General features: G+C 37.6%; 1 protein-coding gene across 7 annotated transcripts in view; it reads right to left on the reverse strand.

Annotated features, from left to right (window-relative positions):
- The window catches only part of CTNND2 (catenin delta 2), a 681,093-nt gene that overhangs the window by 314,003 nt on the left and 344,118 nt on the right, over positions 1-22,972 (reverse strand). For all 7 annotated transcript variants that reach the window (XM_056332605.1, XM_056332606.1, XM_056332603.1 and 4 more), the window contains 2 exons: positions 8,563-8,597; positions 7,973-8,089 (listed from right to left, as the gene is read on the reverse strand). In XM_056332605.1, the coding sequence (XP_056188580.1) occupies positions 7,973-8,089; positions 8,563-8,597 (152 nt within the window). The remainder of the gene's footprint in view (positions 1-7,972; positions 8,090-8,562; positions 8,598-22,972) is intronic.

Below are 22,972 nucleotides of genomic sequence, written 5' to 3' on the forward strand. Positions count from 1 at the left end.
TCTGACAGAGGATGAAGACAATGAAGTCCAAGCTCAGAATGCTCAGTGCTGATGGAGCATTTCCTGAGGCAGCACCAGCTGTAAACATTGATGCAGAGCTGCTGGCTGTTGGGTCAGTGCTAGAGCCTGCTTCATATTAACAAATCTTAATGTCTTAGTGGGGTTTAGCAATGAATCTAAAGAAACTCTGCATCGTCAGCTATTTTGTAAAGACATTAATTTCCTGCTGAGGACGGCTCCTCAAAGCAGGTCTTGGTCTTTGTTACCAGCCTGTGGCTATTACAATGTTAAATGACGTGATAATTATTTCATGCTCACACTTAGGGTGATTAGGGCCAGAAAGAGGAGGTGGATAAAGGAAACATCCTCATTTCTCAGAAATCTAAGTATTTCACAATTACTTCAAAAGACTGAAATTGACCCACAGTTGAGACAATTTCTGTATAACTTTCTCTGTGAGAACATACAACAAATAACTGTGAGATCATCCTTTAACAAAAGGTGTCCATCTTTCAGATTTACCCCATCACCAACTGGGCAAAGATGACTTCGAAACTCCGAAGTTTTGCAGCCAACATACTGAAAAGGCTTGTATTGGAAGAGATGGATGTAATAAGGAGAGGCATCCAAAATGCCCAACCATAAATGTTTACCCTAAATAATACTGACAGAGGTTTCATCTGTAAATCAAAATTTCCTCAGACCTCATACTCTGAGAGATTTATCTGGAGCTAAGAACTGTTGAGTCAGACAACTGCCAGGTTTGCATTAATGCAGCAGAAGAAAAGATGCTGTGACCTGTGTTACTCGCTTCTGCCACTCCTACTCCAAAGTCTCCAATCCTAAAATGAAAGAGGGGCACACATACTTCCTAGGTGTTTTTCAGTTCTGAAACACGCTCAAAGAGCACATGATTTTATTAGTGTGTGTGTGTGCTTACCAGGAGATCCCACAAGAACGCTTTGTGTGCACTAAGAATGACTCAGCTGGATCGCCCTGCCTCTTGGAGCAGATAATGAAATGGAAGTAACTTCATCTATCAACAAATTGTGAGGTCTACTGATGCCAAATTTCATCCCATTGAGCATGTCAGCCATCTGACAGGTGGCAATTTCACAAAGCAAGAGCTATGGGATGGGAAAAAAACACACATCCTTTTACACATTCATTGTATAAATAGTGCCTGTTTGTTTCAATCCATTTTCAATATCTATGAATAAAGCAGCTGATAAAGGATGAAAACCATAAAGGTTGAACAAGGAGTGCTCCTTCAAACTGGGACATCTGCTTTCACACTGAGTAAGGAGGACCTCTCTTATTGTAAAAAATTGCTGAAACAAAATGGAATTAAGAGAGTAAGAGCTTAGCCCATCTTTTTAGCCTCAGAATTAGACAGGTTATTTAAGTGAAAACCACATCTGTCTAATACAACAGTTATATATAATTTCATGTGACAAAAATAATCGGTTCTTCTAACATAAATCATTCTTCAGAGGAAAAAATGTTGACACCTAAATGGCACTACTACCTATTTGTGCTGCATTTTGGACAAATAGTTTCAAGGGACTATAAGACTTAAGATACTGTGGGACTGAGTCCTCAGTGGTGAGCCACACTTTTTCTTCCCCAGAAGGACTAAGACATCCTTAACTGACTGTATTTCTGTCAACATGTAGCCTCAGTGAAGTGCACTCTGAAATCGTATTAGCCAAGAAACTTAATCTACATTATTTCTATTCCTTTATCGGTGTGCTGAATTCTGTAATTAATCCTCAGCACCAGGACAATAGGATCACAGAGATAAATAAAAATATATTCACAAAATTTGGGAGGAAAAAATTGGAGTACTGGCAACGTTAGCTGGGGAAACTGCAATTGCAATGTAAACCACTTATTTTTAAGTAAGTATTTATAATGTAGCTTTTAAAAAATATCAGACAAATGGAAGACTGATCCAAGAGGTTTTCTGATCTGTGTCAACAAAACCTGTGGCTGCAGTCTGTGGTATTGATCTAGAGAGCAAAGAAGGAGGGCTGCCACATGACGTGATTAAGCAATTGAAAAACAGTGTTACAATTCTGTTTCAGTTAGAAACCTGAACACCAAAAGCTCCATAAATCTGACCCATAATCCTTTTAAGACGGGTCTTATGCTCATTTTGTGGAGACTGAAGCAAAGGAAATAGCATGAAAGATTTAAGTATAGATACCTTAAAATAGAATTAAGAGACATCTGGATTAGGAGACGTTTGAGCCTGTGGTTTAAATTAGGAAGAAAGTGCCAATGGATTTGCTTGGTAATCTCAGCAGTCCGTCTAACCCTCATTTTGCTAATGCCATGACAGAGGGAGTAACCGTTGCCTGTCTCCACCACTGTAGCCTGTAAGGGTTCAGTGTAGTCTGTAAGGAAACGAGCTTCAGCTAATTATCTCGAGAAATGGTTTTGATGCAAGTATCATGGCATTCCTCTAATGTGGCATGCTAATGATTCACAGGGATAGGGGTACAGGGGAACTAGTGGGAGGGAAAGAAATACAGGACCAATATATTCCTCTTGTTCCACATTTATCTCACTCGTACACTACCCATCTATAAAATATAAATTTACAAACATTGGCAGGAAAAGGTAGTTTGGTCCTTAACGATTGCTCAGATGCCTCCAGTTTCTCCCTGTCACAGAGGACGGACATCTGGGGGCCCTCAGGCAGTTCATCGGGACCTTTCCCTCTTATCTGCAGGGCGGACTGTGACATTTTGAAGCCTTAATGACAAAGGTCCTCAGCAATCACCTTTCCTCACTCAGTGTTGGATATCTGTGTTTACTCTCTTTTCTTTCCATGAAGCTTTCTACATTTTCAATTGTTCTTATGTGTAATGGAGTGGCCAGGGGAATGGGGAGTGGTGGTGGTGGTGGGGAGAAGGAAGCAACAACAAAAAAAGAGAGGTGTATTGACTAGGCAGTAAAAAGAATGAATCTGAAGTAGTGTGATTTTGAGACAGTGGTGCAGTAATGGGAAGGGAGGAAAACATCTGTTTCCTTCATCCCCCATCTTTCCAAGCTTTCTAATCTGCAATATTAATTTTTGTTCTCCACCATACATACTCAGCCCTCAAAAAATTTTTTTTCATGTGTCTTTCCCCACTAAATTATTCAATTTGCCATGAAAATACCTTTGTTCAGCAACAGTCACTATTCAGTACTCCTGTGTCTCATGTCTGCCTGAAACATCCCCAGTACTATCTCTGTCCTAAACTAAATTTCGTTCCCCTGCATGTTTCCTTCCCCCAGTGATTTCAGGTCCTACACTTAACTGTGCACTCCTGTCCTTCTCCCATGACTCATCTCCAGTGTCTTACATGCAATTAACTTGGCTCTCACATATCTGGTCTTTCCCCTGATCCTATTTAAAGTGACAAGTTATTTATCTTCATTTGTGCAAAAGCCGTATTTTTGAGCTCCCATTAGAAAGACATAATGGTGAAGTGAAGAGATTGTTTCAGAGAGGAGCAGCCAGCTCTGCAGTCAGCTCTAAGCTGCCACGCTGGGTGTTACAGTGATGTATACAGCAGAGAGAAGGACAGATCAAGTGCCCTCTCAGTGTCACTGAGGAACCAGGCTGGTCCCTAGGACTCCCCATAGCTAATGGTTACTGCCACTAGCAGCAGCCTGTATACCTGCCCACCCTTAGGGACTGAGGGTATCTGTGGGACCACCATCGTTCTGCTGGTGACATGCCCACAAACACTTAGGACAGGACAAACTCCCGTCTGACCCTCTGGCTCCACAGAAACTATGTTAGATCATGTTTGATGTAAACACTAGTGATGCAGTGGTGACAGATCTATAGTTACATAAAGAGAAACCACTGCAGCACAGGGAACTGGACCGCAGAGATACACGTTCAGGTCTCAACTGAGCTGCAGATTCTTGCATAATTCTAGTATTTTCCTTACTTTTTGCTTGTTCGCTTATAACTAAAAACACATGGTTTTGGGAAGTCAGTTTACACTGAGTTGGAACAGAAGAAAGGCATGGTACAGAAGCTCCCCTCAGATGTGTATAACCCTGTGCCAGGGTCAGCACCAGCACAGAACACTTGCAAGACAGCATGCAGCAGGTATGAATCTGCCTGTCTTTGTCTGATAAATACTTTAAAAACAGTGATCGCTCAGCTTGCGTTTTACAAATTTAATACAAGCTTATTTCTTCTTTTATTTGCCGATTCACATTCAGTAAGGTTAATTAGTGAGCATTCCTATTAGCAATACAGAACCCCTCCTGTGTACGCCCCCTTTCATGTGACTCGTCCCATTACACTTTTTTTCATGGCTTTTATTTGCTACGAAAGGAATAGCACATGTGGAGTGATGTTTGGGATTTAGCATATTGTAATAGCCGCCTGCTATGTGACAACTTTTTAAAACTAATTCTGAGAAAAATCAGAGTGCATGAAACTGAATCATAAAGATTCTCACTACAGACACGCTAATCCTCTACAAAGGCAGAACTACTGATAGATTAACTTGTTAGACTAGATGTGCATAGTTCAGAAAAAGAAGCTGTGGTCATACCCTTGGGCGGGCTTTCACATGATTTTTAGAAAAAAAACGCCTCAACTAGATTAGAATTGCCATGGCAGTCTGGAAACACTCTCCTCAGAGTCAGCCTTGTTACTTAAAATAAAGCTATGCAGTCCAATTGCAGAAGTAAACATAACTAAAACTGTAAAGTTAAGAGCTCAGAAGTTAGGAAATGCCAGACCAAGTTGCCTTTTCTGAATCATCACTCTTCCTCTCCTTTCTTGTCTTATGGCCAATGCACCCAATCCAAAGCTAATCAGTGTTTTGTAGTTGCCTCATTTTTTACCGCATGACCTCAGGCCTTCATTGAAAAATGTCCAAGAAAAAGAAAAAAAAAAAAACAAAAAACCATGCTGGTGGATTATTTAGCGATACTCAACGTTTATTTCAAATAATGATTTTATGACAAATAATGATTTTTAGAATACCTGTGAAGTGTGAGATTTATATAGATCTCATTTTCTATTTGAAGATTGAAGGAAATAAGATTGAAAGTGTCTATACAAATGCTGTGTGTGGGACACCTCAGAGTTTTAAACTTCCTCTTATATCATGCTTCATATGTTTGAGCCTGTGCTTCCACAGTGTCTAGTTACAGTTGTTCTCAGCACACATGCGAACTAACTAGGCATGCCTAAAATTAAGTATCAGTAGAAGGTAATTTGACTGATTTCACAGCTATAACAACAGAACTTTAGGATGTGAAGAGGAGATACAATTAAATTCTAGAGTAAAGCTGAACTGTCAAATATGAGATTTTTGTTTTCGTTTACTGTGTGTGTTTTACTTATTGCTTAGAGAAGTCAAAAGTGCTCCAGATGAAACCCCCCATCTAGTATGCCATGCAAGCTGAGCCTTAGCTTTGGGTAAATGAGGCATGGACAGAAAATGTACAAAACAGGGCATGATAATAATTGTTTTATAATGCAGTCATAAGAAATTCAAATGATGTTGTCCAGACAGCCCTGACTTTGGTCTTTTGACTGCAAACACACTAACATTTTAACTGTCTGATGTGTTTGTGATATTTTACTCTAAATTGGAAAAAAAAACAAACTAAGAAGAAAATCCAGTATATGACATCCTAATTGCATTTATGAATGATTAGCAGAGCTGCAGCTGTTAGCTTTGGCATATATATATCTGAATTTTAATTAAAACCATAAATGGAAAATAGCAATCTAGTTTCATTATGAGGTGGGCCTGAAGCAGAGGCGTTTGGGGCACTGTGACAAAAGGCTTCTGAAATATTTCCTGACCGTGAAGATCAAGCTTGCAGCCCTACAGGGAAGCCTGTTCACTTGTGAGCACATGTACCTGCCTGTTCTCCCCAGACCTCTGTTTCTTAGGGACAGCAACTTTCCTGACTATCACTATTTCCTTTCTTGAATGTCATTCTCACCCTGTTGTTCCCTCTCTTTGCACCTAACTCCTGATCCCATGAACAAACCATCCAACCAAGCAAATTCAGCTTTCAACTTTATGACTGGACCTCCTGCTTCAACAAATCTCAGTTCCTCCCCTGCTGGTCCCACACACAATCCATCTCTATTGCTCCTCTTCTCCATCACTGTTTTCCATTTGCCCGTGTTCCTATTTCTCCTTCCCATCTACCTACATTCCTATTTATGTCTTATCTTTTTGTGAAACACCCCAGAAATCTTCTTTAGTACTGGTTTTCGTCACATACCTAGACTTCTCTCCAGCTAGTGTCTTCATCTTTCCCTAGCATTTTTTCTTAGTTTTCATCTCTTCAGCCAGTTTCTGCTGGTTTCCCATCCAAGCTAGCCCCTTCCTGCCCCGAATCTCCTCTACTGACATCTACTCAGTTTCATTTCCCTATTGAATCACATTTTGAAGGCAAACCTTATCATGCTAGTCATTTAATCTGTTTCTCCTCACCCCCAAATGAAGAAAAAAACAGGGTAAATTATAAGGGCTTACACTGTTTCACCATGCTTTCCCAACTTTGTTCAGACCAAGCAACGTCTGAACAGATGTTCATAACACAGACTGTGTTCAGATCAAGCAACATCTTAACAGAAGTGTTAGTGACATTGTTGGCCCAGAAATCTTGTACATATGAAAAGTGAAAAAAATTCTACTGTTCCAGGACTGTCAGCTGTGAATTTTACTGCAAATCTTGGTTTAAAATAATGACAAATGTTCTGACAAATTAAAATTCAGCATTCAACTTGCAATGCCTTCCTTTCATCACCTGATGACCACATTTCAGGTAATGACTTGTCACTGCTAGAGATGCTTTGTGGAAGATGGCTGTCACATCATCAGCCTTTCCAGATGAAGGGGAGATCATCTCCTTTGGTTTCTTGAAAGCTGAATTTGGGCAGCCACCTTGAAAGATGTGACTCAGTCAGAGAGTATTGGGCAGCAAGGGATTGAAAAAGACAAAAATGGCTCAAGTGAGCAGAGAGAAGGACATCTATGGGAATACTAAAGAAAATCAAAAAGCCAAGGCAGTATCAGGAGCTGCAGTAGGAGTGAAGTGAAAGTGGGTATACTTTGTGACAAATGGGAACAGAGTATCTGATAGGAAACTAAGGGGGAAAAAAAGAAAATAGGGAATTAACCTGCTTTTTCAATATCCAGTGCTATACCTGAAGAACAGATCTGTTAACCTGTTGGAAAACTTTGTCTTAGTGTATTTGACTCATGAGCATTTGTAGACATCTGCTCTACAGATACTTGAGCAGCATGCCACTCATTCACTTTTGCTGTTGCTTAGCCTTGATTCACTTCCCCTATGTCTGGTCCTAGCAGAGGATCTATCCACTCACCACACAGTTCTGCAAACAGAATGGCTTCTAAATGACTAACTAGTGAGCCAACCTTTGATAAAAGACTTCAGCTTTCTTGCTACAGCCGCCATTCTCTTTGTCATCTTTAAAAAGTTCACATAACTATTTTTGCCTATGCATACATTTGAAAATTTTAGTCTTAAGGAGTACCAGCTACCTGGCCAAGTGGTTACAAAGGGACATTAGAATTACCCACAGCCCCGCACTACGTTTCATTTTAGTACTTTTGCATACTGAAAAACTGCTGTTTGAAAGTTACTTTTGTAGTGGTGATGCTGAAGTTTTGTGACATGACCTTGTGGTATAGTACAGCAATATTGCAAACACAAAATATTTTCTTGAAGATATATTCCACATTTGGTGTTTTTCCTCACAAACTAGCAGTGAGATTCTCTTTATTACAAATAAAACCAAAAATTTACTTGCAAAGGCAAGGAGGCAATTTGCCTGCTCACAACTACATTGTCTTCTGCCAACAAATAAAGAAAAAAACCGTGAGATATGCATTCAGTGTTAAAGCATGACACATCAAAAATATGTCTGTTTCTATAAAACATATTTATAGCAACTTACTTTCACTGGCTGAATAGTCCTGTGGATCCAGTATCCCTGATTCCTGCAGTGATCTAATACAGGAGTCCACCAGCTCCAGACCAGTGGTGAGCTCATCTTCTATATCCTTCTGACCATCTGTAATAAAATTAAGAACATAAAAATATAAAAGAAAGGCAAAAGGTAAACCCAGTTACATGTGACTAAACATTCACAGCTGATGAAGGAATGGAGAACATACCAAGATCACATATTCAGAGGCTGGACATACTGAAAATTATGCCACCCTTTGAAAGCACGGCCTTGGATTAATAAAAGCAAAATGAGGAAGTTCAGGTCCAGACTTAAAAAAAGTTAAGAGACACATTTAGTGATGCCCCCTCTCAAAATTCTATGTTAGTCTCAGCGTTGTTTTTGTCAACCCTAACAACTTTTGCCAAATTTTGCCAGTTTTTAAGTAGGGTTTTCACACACTAGGAATGAAAAAAAAAAACCCAACCCAAAACCCACCCTGCATAAAGAAAAATTGCTTTCCTTTCCATCTTCTTTAGGAAATACAATAATTCTGGGAGAGAATATATGCCATACATACATGTAGATAAGTACATTACCTTGTGTTTGCCAGTGAAACTGCTCTTCTGTTGAACTAAAAAGAGAAGGAAAAAAAGGGTCAATTTTTTATCAAATCAATATTCAGATCTAAATCAGTTCTGAAGGAATTGATTTAAGAATAAAGGAACTCACTTCAAAATAAATAATGTACTTAAAATATACCAAGTATTATTTTACATATTTTTTAATGAATAACTTGTACAACATTCATTCAGCAGGAGGGAAGTACCTTTACTTCCTAATTAAGTAATTTAAAACATACATATAGAAACTGTCCTCTTAGTCTTGATAGACAAATTACGCTATTTCACAGCAAAAACATAAACATTTTGCAACTTTTTTTGATCCATTTGTCAGATTTTCTGTTTTTATAAAGAAATTTGTAACAAGCTACATGTTGTTTGTAAGAGAAATTATGAGTATGAGTCTGATCTAATTCTACTGATCATTATGTGAATTTTTATATTATTCAAATGTGAAGCTAAGTTAATTCAATTGGCCTACATAAGAGAGTAAATTTAGATGTGTTTGTTCTTCTATGTACAAGCACTTGAGCAATGGAATGTCTTAATTTTAAAGTAATGAGCATGCACACTAAAGGATGGGTTAGGTAGGGTTTTTTCCTATAAAATAAATTATATACTCGAATGATAAAATGAATTATATATTCAATTAGGCAATGAGTACACTTCCCTCCAAAGCCTGATCTGTTCATGCTTCAATACAGGTCTTTCTCACATCCAAGAATACAAAAAGGATTGAAGTTACACAGTAGTAATAATTCTTTTGATAACAGTGAATTGATTATTACAGTCATGATTAAAACACTTTTCTGTACTTTTTCACAAGATATTTATAAGGGAGAACAAAATCATCTGTTGTATCCATTAGTACAAAAACCAAAGAAAAAATTTAACTTTTCAAACCACAAATTTATTTCTTTCTGATGTTGAGAATAAATGCTTTTTTAAACAACTAAATGGATTTTAAATCTTGATTTGTTTTCCCTTTTCCCAACAGATGCTGGATCTCCTATGTGAGTATAGCTCATAGTATCTAAGTTCTGAACAAGAATAATGTAAATCAAATTGAATGCTTCTTTTTGGAGGTTTCTTTTTACAGGAAAAGAATTTGGGTTAATTAGTTATCAGATTTGACAGTGTTAAAAAAAAAGGATAATTGCCTAATTTACATATAAATAGTTCTAAAAGGACAACTTCTAAGTTCTAGCTGGCATCAGAAGTGTTAACCTGACAAATTCGAATCTATACATCATCATCATCATCAGCTTCCAAATATGTACCATCTGTGGTTTATATTGACTCATTGTAGTGAGATTTCATAGATTAAGAAGCCAGCCCTTTGATGAGACATTCAACTAAAATGCTTGTATTCAAGTACATTGAAGTAAGTAATATTGAAGATAAACGTAGCCAGAGTCTTCTAGCACATAATAATGGCAAAATGCTAAACTGGAAGAAATTATTTTAATTTAAATTACTTTTTCAAATGGAGGTCTAGTGGGTGATGACTAGGGACTGTGGCTCTTTTATAAATATTACTTTTTCCAATTTGAAATAAATTTTGCCTGATTTTCAAAATCACTAAACAACTGCAGCTTCAGCTGACACAATGGGACTTGACAGTGATTATCCTTTCTGGAATCTGCATCATCACAACAAGCGATATATTAGTTTCTACTATACAGTCCCTCTTCCAGTATCCAGTTTTCTATGTGCAAGGTACCACCTCAAAAGACAGAAAAAAAATGTAGTATCTCTGGTGGCATTCTTGCTGGCAGAATGAATTACTAAATGTTGCTGGCAAGAACACACTGACGTAAAAGACCGTGCCACCCCATCCAAATCAGTGAGAAAAGAAAACCAAGTCTGTGCATAAAGCCTGAATTATCATTTCCAGGAATTCCAGCTTACCCCTTTTTAAGCAGTATATTTGTGTAAAATGTAGAAGTTATTGGAATAGTACAGACGGTATTAAATGAATCACTGGTGGCTGATTAGTGGTGATCCCTAATACCACTAGTCTGACTTCCATAGAAACATTTTAACGCATTCACCTTAAGAAATCTTAGGTATGAAGGTCTAAAAAAGGATTCCAATAAATTTTGAATATATTTTGTCTTTTCCAGTTTTACAGTCAGGCTTCTCCTCACAACTAATGTAATGGTCTTTTAATAAATACTGTAACTTCTATAGTCAAAGTAACAGATCCACCATTACAAATTTTATCCTAATGCTACCTTGTTATTCAAAATATGGAGTATGGGACTGCAGGGAAGTGGCTGAGTCACCATTCCTGGAGGATTTAAAAGATATGCAGACATGGTGCTTTGTGACATGGTTTAGTGGTAGACTTGGAAGTGCTGGGTTTGCAGTTGGACTCAATGATTTTAAGGGTCTTTTCTAATTTAATTGACACTGTGATTCTGTATTAAAAGTGTATTTGCTCCTACAAGGATATCAATATATTCTGGAAGAGACAACGGTTTTCCCCAGTCTAAATTCATGGTCTTTAGCTTTTGAAGAGTACAGTATAGTTGCACATTACAGTTGACATTTCTTGGTTACAAACTGATGCCTCAGTCTTGCAGATATAACACGTGAAGAGTTTCCTAGAATAATCTTATTATAATTTGACATTGTTTAAATTTAGATACCCTGTGTTTGTTTTGTGGGGTTTTTGTACCTTTTTTTTTTTTTTTTTTTTAAATATTCTAAACTTTTTTTTTTTTTTAAATGAGCTTTTCCTGCTTTTGGCCTGAAAAAGATTCCTGACTGAAGCAACCTGACATGTCTGTGCAGGGAGCCTTTAGGCTGTCACACAACTGTGCCAAATCTGCTTGAGTGTGTGTGTGCGCTTTTTTTTAGTTTGGGTTTTTTTTTTCCAGCTTCACAAAAGATCAGTACAACTGACTGTAAACTCACATCAAAAACATGAAAAGACACAAAAAAACTTAACAGAAGTATTCCCCCTAATAAATTTTTCAGCATGCTCAGCAAAATAAAGCTTTCTGCTTTATTGTTTTTTCTGAAGAAAAGGTTTAAAATTCATTATCAACCACTTTTCTGCATATTCCTATGGTTCATTATAGAAGGCTGCAAATTCTAGCAACTTCAGCTGAGGAACTGAGCAATAAAATACTTTGTTGAGAATTCTGAAGTATGGAAACCTGCAGCAACCAAGAGTTTGAGGAGGGCGTAGGGAGATTTTAACCAGAACTACATTAGTATAGTATTGGAAAATAGCAGCATAAAATACTAATAAGCTGAGAACTCAGGCAGGTGTAATTATTGCCCTCTTTAACCCAAACCCAGAAGAATAATTATGCTTTATTTGCCGTATTCTTCTCTCATTATTGGTAGTCACTGCATCCTATATCTACTTCAAAGGATTATAGTACAAATAAGATGACCATTCTACTTAATTCTATTCAAATCATATAAAGAATCAACTGAAAAAAAAACTTTGATTCTTCCACACTTATATTCTTCCACACACATATGTCTTTGGAAAATAGGATTTATTGACAGACAATCTTAGGGAAGCAGAATAACTTAAGAATGAGAAGATAACAATAAAAACCAAGCAAACAAAACCCCCAACCAAATAAAAGAAGAATATTGTCTCATGTTTAGTTATGCATGTTCATCTTGAAGCTAATAAACCCATCTTCTGTAAGGACGGATGACACTCTGTCTAAAACTTTATCTTTAATAATCACCTATACAAGGAAATATTCGAGTAAAAGTTGTTTTACCTCCCTAGGCAAATATCCACAGAGTGGTCATCTTGATTCCAGCTCAACTCACACGTTCCTATTTCTGCATGCATGGAATAAAAGCATTAAAGTAGCAAGAAACCTTCTATATGTGGCCTTGCATGCTATGAGGATGAAAGGCAAATGAGCACAGCCTGCTGCAGGGAGTTTGTTTTGGGGAACATCATGTGAATAGAGCACCTGGGGAGTTCTACCTGTCTGTGCACAGCATGGAAATATCAGAAGCACAAAATGATGCAAAAACGCTGAGTTTCTATGGTCAGCAAGGGGTGTCTGTTACCAGCAGTCTGTTTACATCAAGTTTATTCCTTTTCAGGCATGGATAGAAAAATCACAGTGAGCTACAGTATGTCTATAAACAAGCAAGAAATCAGGTCTTTGGGAGCCTTCATTATTTTTTCCTGTATATCAAGTAAAGCTAAACAGTAAGTGGGTGTCCTCTTTAAAGACGGACTTCACAGGAACCCATTATGACAGGATGGGCTCTGCAGACACAACGGTAATGTCCTACAACAGGCAGCACCAGCAGAACAAGGTAACCTATGTATGACCGTCAAACACCTCTCCCCACAATGTACGGCAGTCAAAAGCAGTTTTGGTGGTGTACAAGTGAATGCTAAACATGACGCCAAAATACTGCTTTCCTGGACCACGCTCATGAGCCATGCTCCTATAAAAGTAACCAGAACCCTCACGGGAGGTAACCCAGAGGTGGGAAAGGCTGTTGAGCACTTTGGCAGAAGAAAAACTGCCCGAGACATCCTCAAATGGCGTTGTCATAGGGCCCATACAACCACCCAAGGATTCACGTTCAAAGCAGGTGCTGGGGAGCAGCTGAACAGAAGTCAGGAGTGTGCCCATGGCCCTGGCGGGAGGGACAACAGTGGGGCAAAGGCAACTTGCATCAACCCTCCAGCCCAACACACATGGTGCACACTACCTGGTCACAGCAGTACTTGCAGAATCGCTTGGGTTTATTTTTAGACATTATATGGCCTAATGTGAGACCTGACTCCCTGCAGATGAATGCCTCTCGATAAGCTTCTGAACCATCCCATGCAAGGAGGAGGTTCAGTGCACTGTACACACTTCTCCTAAGATATTTTTTATTATGCAGCCTGTGGAAGTTAATTTTTCTTATCCTGTGCACCAATCTACATGAGTGCAGATGCACATCGGGCTATATGATTTGGTTGTTGGAAGTCCTGTGCCTTACTGCTCCTCGGAAGAACACCGTAGTGAAGAAACCCAGTTATTGTCAGGAAGGGACGTAGGTCTTCTTTCATTCATGCTTTCTGGCACACCTCTTGGATTTATCACAGAACCTGCGTACAGGCTGCCAGGGCAAATTCACACTTTTGTCTGCCTTTGATTATCCAAGAAATGTTTGTGTGCCTCTTCGTGTAAAGTCATTCAGTTTACAGTTTTCACTCATTTCTGGAGAAAGTGCTATAGCTATTTGCTACAGAAAAAGATTTCTTTTTATTGTTTTCTAAAGCAATTAATGAAATTGTATCTAACACTACTACAGAGCAGCTATGAAAGGATTTTTACTAAGAGCTGTATCAGCACATGATCTTTTCAATTATTTCTGCAATGGAGCCACATAAACAATGCTGTATATAATTACAGGCAGATACTGTCTCACTGATTTTTAAATTGCTATTCTGGTTATGGAAGGTGGAAGAAAATTCAGAAGCATTTCTCAAAAAGCAAGGAGGTTGAGAAACTATTATTCCATCTGAAGCAAAGGGGAAGAAAATTTTCAGTCAGCAGTACACTTCAGGGTATCTGCAAAATAGTAAACAATCTTTAGTATCAACTATATGAGGGGAATAAAAAAGACCTTTAAGAATAAATTTTACATTAAATAATCATGTGAAAAATTACCAATCCTTCAATAAATTACCATAGAAAAGATCAATCCACAAGTGCAATTTTTATTTTTTTGTTGCCCAATTTAAAATTATGCCAAAATCTCTGACTTTGGTAGTTACCCCTACAGATGTGACCCAGTAACCTCTCTCAAATATTTAATTGCACCCTATTAATCAGCTGTGGTATCAACTTGGCTACAATATCAAGAAGTGCTTTTGATATTCCAGCAAACCTATTCCAATCCCCTAAAATGATCCTGGAAAATAGAAAAAAACCCAACAAACCCAGAAAGAAAACACTTGCTACTTAGCTTGCAATACCAGACAGTTCCCTTTAGTTTCAGTTCTGCAGATAGTTACTGGTGTGACAGTGAAGACAGAGAATCCTTTCACAGCGGAAGCCTGTGAAGCTCTACTATTCTGAGGAAAAGGATTTACAGGGCAACACATGTGAATACTTGTTATATTTTATTTAACTTTTAACTTGGAAGCAATGACAGCATTAGGAAAACAAGTATGATATGATTGCCCTATTCTCACTCTTCCCTCAGGGTCCATTTTCTGGCCCCTATGTACCCCAGACAGGATACTGGGCTAGGCAGACCCTAACTCTGAATCAATACAACCATTGTTTTATTCTTATTTAGAGAAGCTAAAATCAAATGAAATCACATCATTTTGCACTTTCCCTTCATTAATTAAGAAAAAGATGGATGGTTTGACACACAAAAAAAAAAAAAAAAAAAAAAAAAAAGAAGAAAAAAAAAAAAAGAGGAATTAGCTCAGGGCTGGATTTCTGCTAAGGTAATAACGTTAATTCTTCCTGTTTGCTTCAAACCTGTTTTTATTTGAGGAAGGTGCTGACTTACAAAATGGAACTACCTTAACAGGAGCACATTTAGAATGGAATGGAACGGAACAGAACAGAGTAGAATTGAGTATTTCAATTGGAAGGGATCCACAAGGATCATCTAGTCCAACTGCCTCACCAATTCAGGGCTGAACAGAAGGTAAAGCATGTTATTAACAACACTGCCCAAATACCTCTTAAACACTGATAGGCTTGGGGCATCAACCACTTCTCTAGGAAGCCCATTTCAGTGTTTGACCACCCCCTTGGTAAAGAAATGCTTCCTAAGGTCAAGTCTGAACGTCCCCTGGCACAATGCTGAACCATTCCCATGAGATCTATCACTGGATCCCAAGGCGAAGAACTCAGCACCTCCCACCTCACGTCCCCTCCTCAGGGACCCGTAGAGAGCAATGAGGTCACCCCTCAGACTCCTTTACATTTTGAATTTTGCCGCTCCTTCACAGCGTAGCAGTTTAGACGGTAGTATACTATCATCTATCTTCAGTCCCTGTGGTGATATTTGGATCTGATCCAAACCAAACAAGCATGTAAAAATAGTATTTGGAAGGAACTTAAGTGCTCAAGAAATAAAGCAGAAATGGCAAATTAGAGGAATACAATAGTGGAGAGGTAGAATCAGCTCTGCCCTGAGGCAACGGAGCAGTCTGGTGCCTAAGGTGCAACGCAGACTATCAGTACCCATAAAACTGTATTCTTCAAGCATGCTTAAGACAGCATTGCACAGAAATTATGGTAATGGTTGACTTGATTTAAAGAAAACACAACACCCTGAATGATGAGGTCAAATTTCTTCTTCCCCTCCTCCCTCTTACCCCAGCAGTTCAATTATTAAAGCACTAGTGCTCAGTGTGATAAAACTTGACATAATGCTGGTTTATTCACTTGTGAGAAATCAAAGCAATATTTAAGTTGAGTGTAACCGTCTGGCTATTCCCTATCTCCCTTTCCCCTCCATCCTGTATAGAAAATACCACAGTATTTTAGTTAAGGAACTCCATTATTAAAGATGCCACCACAGCTACCTTGTCTTTGCACCAAGTTTTAAAAGATGGCTTCAGAGAAAGGGTGCAAGACAGTAATACCCGCAATAGGAAGGACAGTTTCCCAGTGGAGTGGAAAAAGGTAGTGAAGACCCAGAAGTGAGACTGAATTTCATGTAAGGTACCTTAAACATCCTGCCCGACATTATGATATTGGATAAGAAACATTCAGCAAATTGAGATCAATTCTGTTCTGAGGCACATAGTTCCCTATGCATTGTATAAGCACTATAGGAACTCAACCCAAACCACGGACACATGGAATCACCTAAAAATAAGCATTATAACACACTTTTTCAGTACCTTTTTGGTTCTGGTCTTTGGTACATGACAGTAATTTGTAAAAAAAAAAATACGATGCAGTATAAATAAGTCAATAAAAATAAATATAACTAACTAACTAACTGGATGTCCTTTATGGAAACTCACTTTTGTACATGAAGGTACTGCAATGTTTCTTCCTGGGGCAGTTAACTGCTAGAGCAAGCAAAACCTCAGTAATAAGATGAAGCTCCGCATCTTCTCACTACAGACAAACTGCACGCGGACACCCCTTCTGCAGAAGGCTTAATCCTTAACATGCAGATCAGATCAAGTACCTCATGCTGACCATTGTTGTAGATAAATTATTCTAAGTATGACCACACTTTTATAAGCATATTTCAGCTACAATAACCATTCTGTGTTGTCCTTGATAACTAATAAGAAAGTGATTTTCTCTAGGTTTTGAGGGATAATTCATTTAGAGTTCAGTACTTCCTTAGTGAAATGATGCAGACAGAAGGCAGAGGGCCTCTACCTTGAGGAAAGCACGTTCCATGCAGGGAAGGCCCAACACACAGCCTGTCACTGTGTGACACTGCACATCCCAGCCCTTCCCAGCCCCTCTCCCCTACAGCCTCCTTCGTTAGCTTCATTCAGCTCCTTTCAAGAAACCTCTTCAGGGCTCTTCACCTTCCCCTCTTTCCATGTAAACAACTCCCCTTTTCTTTCCATTCTTTCTCCCCTCCTACAGAAGATAACACAGAGCCAGGATGTTTCTTCTTTTTACTTAGCTGATTATTTTCCTATTCCCTTTCCTGCAGCTTAGGCCTGTTTGGGCCTACTGTACCGACATCGTGGCAGGAAGTCCCCTGTAACTAACAAAGAATATTCTTAATATATGGTCTGAATTTTGACATTGAACAGACTGCACAGCAGTCATCTCTACCTTACATGGTGTCTTTTATTTCTGTATTCTCCACCAGATACGTGGACATAAACCATTGCCGTGAAACAGGAGCAGATTCTGCAGGGAGCAGGGAAGATTTTGTTGATACTTAAGGGAAGATTAAGTAAATGATAGGAGGTATACATTTAAAAAGCCAAATTTAACAGATGTGTTGAACAAATTATTTTCTGTTGAGATGGAGGAGGAATAATCATAGAATAATTTAGGTTAGAATGACCTCTAGGCATCATTTGATCTAGTCCCCACTTTGAGCTGGGCTAACTTCAAAGTACTGTACTGGACATAATATTGTAGCAAGGCATGCAGGAGACTCCTTCAGTATTCTGCTGTTCAGAGTTTTTGTTAATTCTCATTTTTTAAGAGAGAAAGTAAAAACTGATTGAAGATAAAGTTTAAAAAGTTTGGTGAGCTTAGATGAGAGAAGTAAAGTCTAAGAAAGGAATGCAACTGGCTTTTATACCTAGCAAGGCTAAACAATGAGACAGAAATAATCAGAGGAAGCATACAGGTGGGACAAGAACAAACTGCTTCAAACTGGTCACTGAAATTCTTGCTGGAAATTTAAAAAAGGTACTGAAACATCACGGAAGCAGCAATCCCCATCCAATCTGAGTTGATGTGGCAAAACCGTACCTGCTTTTAGAAGGCTGTTTGAGAAGTTTGTTAGAAAGAGCTGATGTTATTTTCATCTTTGAGAAACTGGACTACATCCCAGGATGGTCCATCCAGTTCTGTATTTGAAATAACCTTAATCTGCAATGTTGGCAATACGGTGATTGTTACGTAAAGCAGCATACACACAACTGCATACAATAATACCTTGTACAACCGAGCAACAGAGAAAATTTGTTCTAGAAGCAGGCAGTGCTAAAAATCACGTGTGAAAGAAATGATACATCTTAAATTTACATTTCAGTGGATGAATGTAAACGCAGCAGAGATCTACTTTCTGACTTAAAAAGTTGGATGAATGTAAAGGCAATTTAGCCTATTAGGTGGATGATAAGCAGCTGGATCAACCCCTCAGCAATTGCTATTGATTTATGATTTTAACTACAGGAGTGAAAATTCTTATTTGTAAGCTGTCTGTTTGTATACAGAGTTGACAAATTATCCAAGTAACTAAAATGGCACATGGTAATAACAGCTATTTAGCTATATGGATAACCTTTAATCACACATTCATTATCGAAAATGACTAAAATTATATTAATGCAAGCTGACAAAAAATAAATGTAACCTTTAGACAGATTTGGAGCTTTGTGGTAAGCACACAGTCTTTCTACTCTGCCTTTTTCCACCACTAAGGCTCAGAGGGGAAAATGAGAATCAGTTCCCTAAGAAAATAATATTTGTTCCATTATTCATTGCCTACCAGTGACTAAAGATATAAACACAGGAGACACTATGCATGTAAAACCATTAAGTCAGACGTTTGGTAAGGACAGATGTAAGAAATACATTATAATTTTATTTTTAAAAATAGTATGTAGACATTAAAGAAAATATTCTTAAAGAGTAAAAGGGTGTCTTTGTACAAGCTTGAAACAAATGGTCTTCTAGATATCACACTAGTAATACAGACAGCAATAATATTTTGAATCATCTTTATTCTTAGAAGAATATTACAATATAAAATATGAAAGTTACTTAACAACAAAAAAAGTCCTTTAAAATTTTGTTTTTTCAACAAAAGGATGAAATCACCTTTCTACCTGAATTTAATCTACATCCAGAACATGAAGTTTCACAACACAGTTAATTACTGAATCTTTTCATCTTGGTATATGTACATAATCTACACATTTCAATAGCAAGTTAAAACCTTGCAAAAGAACTTTGGCAATGTGATTTCCTGATCCTGTGTCGGTCAATTTGTACTTTAAGGTCTGTAAGCCAGGTAAGCTGTGAAGGGCTGCACTAGTAGTAAGAATTAGATTGAAATTCAGATCAAATCAGAAGACAAGTGCTCAGTTGATCTTCGAAGTTCTACTCATGACTTCTTTCTTCCATTTGGGTTTTCCATAACCTATCTATTGCTAACTGTTTGCACATCAAAACAAGTACCAAATTCCTTGTCTGCACCTAATATCATGCAGATGATTCTGCTACAGCTGAATGGTTGATTTCTTTCCTGAACACCTTGTTGGACTTCAGCTCTCACTACTGTTTCGGGCAATCCCACTAATATTAATGTAAAACAAAAGCATGCCCCTGAATTTCCATACTGTTGTTCCTTTAAGCTGCCAAAAAGATCATCTTTCTCTCCACAAATTGAGGAGACCAAAGTGGAGAGTAAATAGGACCAGTAGTGAAAGCTATTTTTTAATTATCACATTTTCTGATGCAAATCTGGCCCTAATATACTAGAGAAGGGAATTCACAAATATCACAGGTTCTCATGTTACATTAAAAAAAATAAATACATGAGGCTTAGCTTTATGCTTTTATCACTTGTAAAAATTTAAAAGACCAGTTAGTCTATCACTTATGGTAGCACTGAGGTCGTTATAGCAGAACCACTCAATAAAAGGATTCAACTGTTGAGATGTCTGGCTTAATAAAACCAAATTCTACCTATTGCAGTCCTCAAAGCATTTCAAATCAGAAAAGCTGTAACACTTTAAAATGTTAAGATAGGGCACTGATCTTCATTCTGCTAAAGGGGTCATCTAGGACTTCCTGGAAAGTCTGTATAATTATGCAGAAAAATTTTAAACTGTATTAGGTTAAATAAAAGCACTATTTTTTTTCTGCTGACTCTGCTGAAAAAGCAGACAAGGGAAATGAAACACAGATCTCAAGTAACTAGCTGAGCTTTACATTGGCAGATACAAATTTTTAAAAGCCCTTTGTTTTTGTGAAAAGGTTCCTGAACCATGAGAAAATTAAGTTCTTGGCCACCTACGCAAATGCCTCTCTAGGATGCATCAACATTGTTTGTTCAAAACAATTCATTAAAATTCTTTCTTCCCCATGGCTCGTAGATCCAGAATCCAGTTAGTTTTCACTACAGCTCATGCTAATAAGTAATAATTTTCTCTCCATGCCCACCCTGATCACATGTTCCATAATCAGAAATATTACAGATACACAAAATAAGTTACCAGCTTTGCATTTATTTTAGCTTTCTTTTATCTATTTACATGAAATAGAATTTTGAGGGGTTCTCAACTGAGTTATCCCATCATTTTGCTAACTCTGAAACTTCTTTCTCTTTAAATACCTTAATCTAGGTTTAACAGCTTATTGTAAAATGAAGAATGTTATATTAATTGTTCAGTTTATCTTGGAAATAATCCAATCAAAAAGCTCAATCTGTTTTCACCGGCAAAACAGAGCAAATACGAAAAGACAGAAGACCTTCTCTCTCCTCCCCCTCCCCCCCCCCCCCCCCCCATCCCCCGCCGAATATGAATCACATAAAATCTGTTTTGGACTTGACAAAATTAATTTCTCACAGTACAGAAATGCTAAAGGTCATAGTTGAAAACAATTAAGAAATCAATGTGTTTTGTGGCCATTTTGAGAAAGAACAGTATTTGCAAGTTCACTTAAAGGGCAGCCAGCATCAAAAGCAGGGAGACTTTTACTACCCATCGATGTAGCGCAACCCCCTGCTTAAAGCAGGGCTGATGAGCACTGGTGGAGAGGTATTACCAGTCAGTCATTAATTGCTAAAAAAACCTGTGTCCATATCTTAATGTTTTTCCATTTTAAAGAATATAATGAGAAAGGAAAAAGTCTGTAAAGAAAACGGGAAAAGATCCATAGATACAGAAAATTTTAAGAATCTCCAGTGGCCAAACAAGTTCAACAATTTTTTGTGTTGAACAATATAGTTCAACACAAAACTGTACAGGACAACTGTACACTTTCGATGACAATACAGGACAACTTCAGTTAGGATGAGACTGGAGTAAAAGCGATATATAGAGAGCCATAAATGGTATCTGCCCTGTTTTCATTAAGAATGATGTTCTACTGTGAGATCATGGTAAGGAAAAGTCAAAGAATACAGTATACTCTACATCTCATGATGAATTATATAATCTCCAGTCCAAAACTGAAATAACTATGATAATCATACATCTTATTGATCTTTCAAGATGGGGATGGCACTTTCTAAGCAGACATTAAAAAGCATTGTACCTACTTCAGAAAGGGGGAAAGAAACTAAATCAAAGAAAGCTCAAGCTTAGACTGACTTTTAAAGTTAAAAATTTGCTAATTATTTGAATTGTAATGGTCAATAGGAAAAGAAATAAATGCACTTGCTTTTATTAAGGTTTAACACAGCACATAAAACGGTAAATTTCTGTCAAGGAGTAATAAAAGGAAATGTATAGTTAATACATCTGGAATTTCATCAGTAATTTAACCCATTATCTGATGACATTCCCAAGTTAACAGCTTTAAAAATAAAGTGAGGTACAGTAAAAGACTTGAACAGTGGGCATAAAAAAGGCCAGACAGGAGTCAACCAGTGGTGACACTGAGGCTGAGTGAGAGGAAAATGATGAAGAAATACTCAAAAATCAGTCTTGGGGGAATATAGTTTTCCACAGTGTGTAAGACAAATTCAGCCAGTCTGAAGATGAGCCAAGATCAGTACCTGAAATGTATTAAAACAGTCTTCTGATGCCACATAAGAGTGGACTTTTTGTTTGATAGGTTAATTCTAGCCTCATCTTACCATGGCTTAGATTTATTTTTTTCAGGAAACTCAAGATGGAAAACTGTCTTCCTTCTTCTTGGACAAGTATATCCCTCCACCCCCCACCCCCACCCCCAATGGAAAAGGAGGAAATGGGTTTTGAACAGGTTGTTGAAAGAAAGCAGGAATTCTGAAAATACTTGACGGTCATCTACAAAATAGAACTTATAATAGCAATTCAACTTCTACTGCTCATAAATAGGTCTTTAATAAATTGCTTCAAAATGTACTGCCAATAATATAGATAGTCAAATGGAGAGACACTGAGGAAGCCAAGGTTTACTATTATTATCCCTACATGCATAAAAAAGTAAGTTAAAACATTATTTGGTCCAGTGTATTTATTAATTTTTTATGTAACAAGGAAACATTGTCTGTATTGAAAGAGGGAAAAGAACATAGGACAGCAAAGAATAGACACAAAGCTATATTAGAAGCATAGCTATCTGTTTCCATAAGCATCACAATATATGCACAGGTTCGATCTGCACGTTGCAGCATATTTTCATCTTCCAAGATGACAAATACAAGTTAGTTTTAATTCCAGATTCCAGGCCTCAAGGAAAATAGATGCCTCTAGTCTCAGAGAAAGCAGCTCTTCATCTATACATATATATATGTATATACACATACAGGAACAGAGACAGAGCACTGACCCATTTGAGTACTTGATAATCATATGTCTTTGTATGAATCTTAATATTAAATCTAATGTTATACATATATATTTTTAAGAGCCTGGAAAAAAATGTGGCAATTACAAACATTCAAAAGATCTCCTAACATACTTACTTGCCAAAGCAAACATTTTAATTATCATTGTGTCAGTATCTTGTAGCTACTTATAAAGAGTTGTATATAAAAATAAATA

Source organism: Falco biarmicus, chromosome 3, assembly GCF_023638135.1.
Source record: "Falco biarmicus isolate bFalBia1 chromosome 3, bFalBia1.pri, whole genome shotgun sequence".
Taxonomy (NCBI): domain Eukaryota; kingdom Metazoa; phylum Chordata; class Aves; order Falconiformes; family Falconidae; genus Falco; species Falco biarmicus.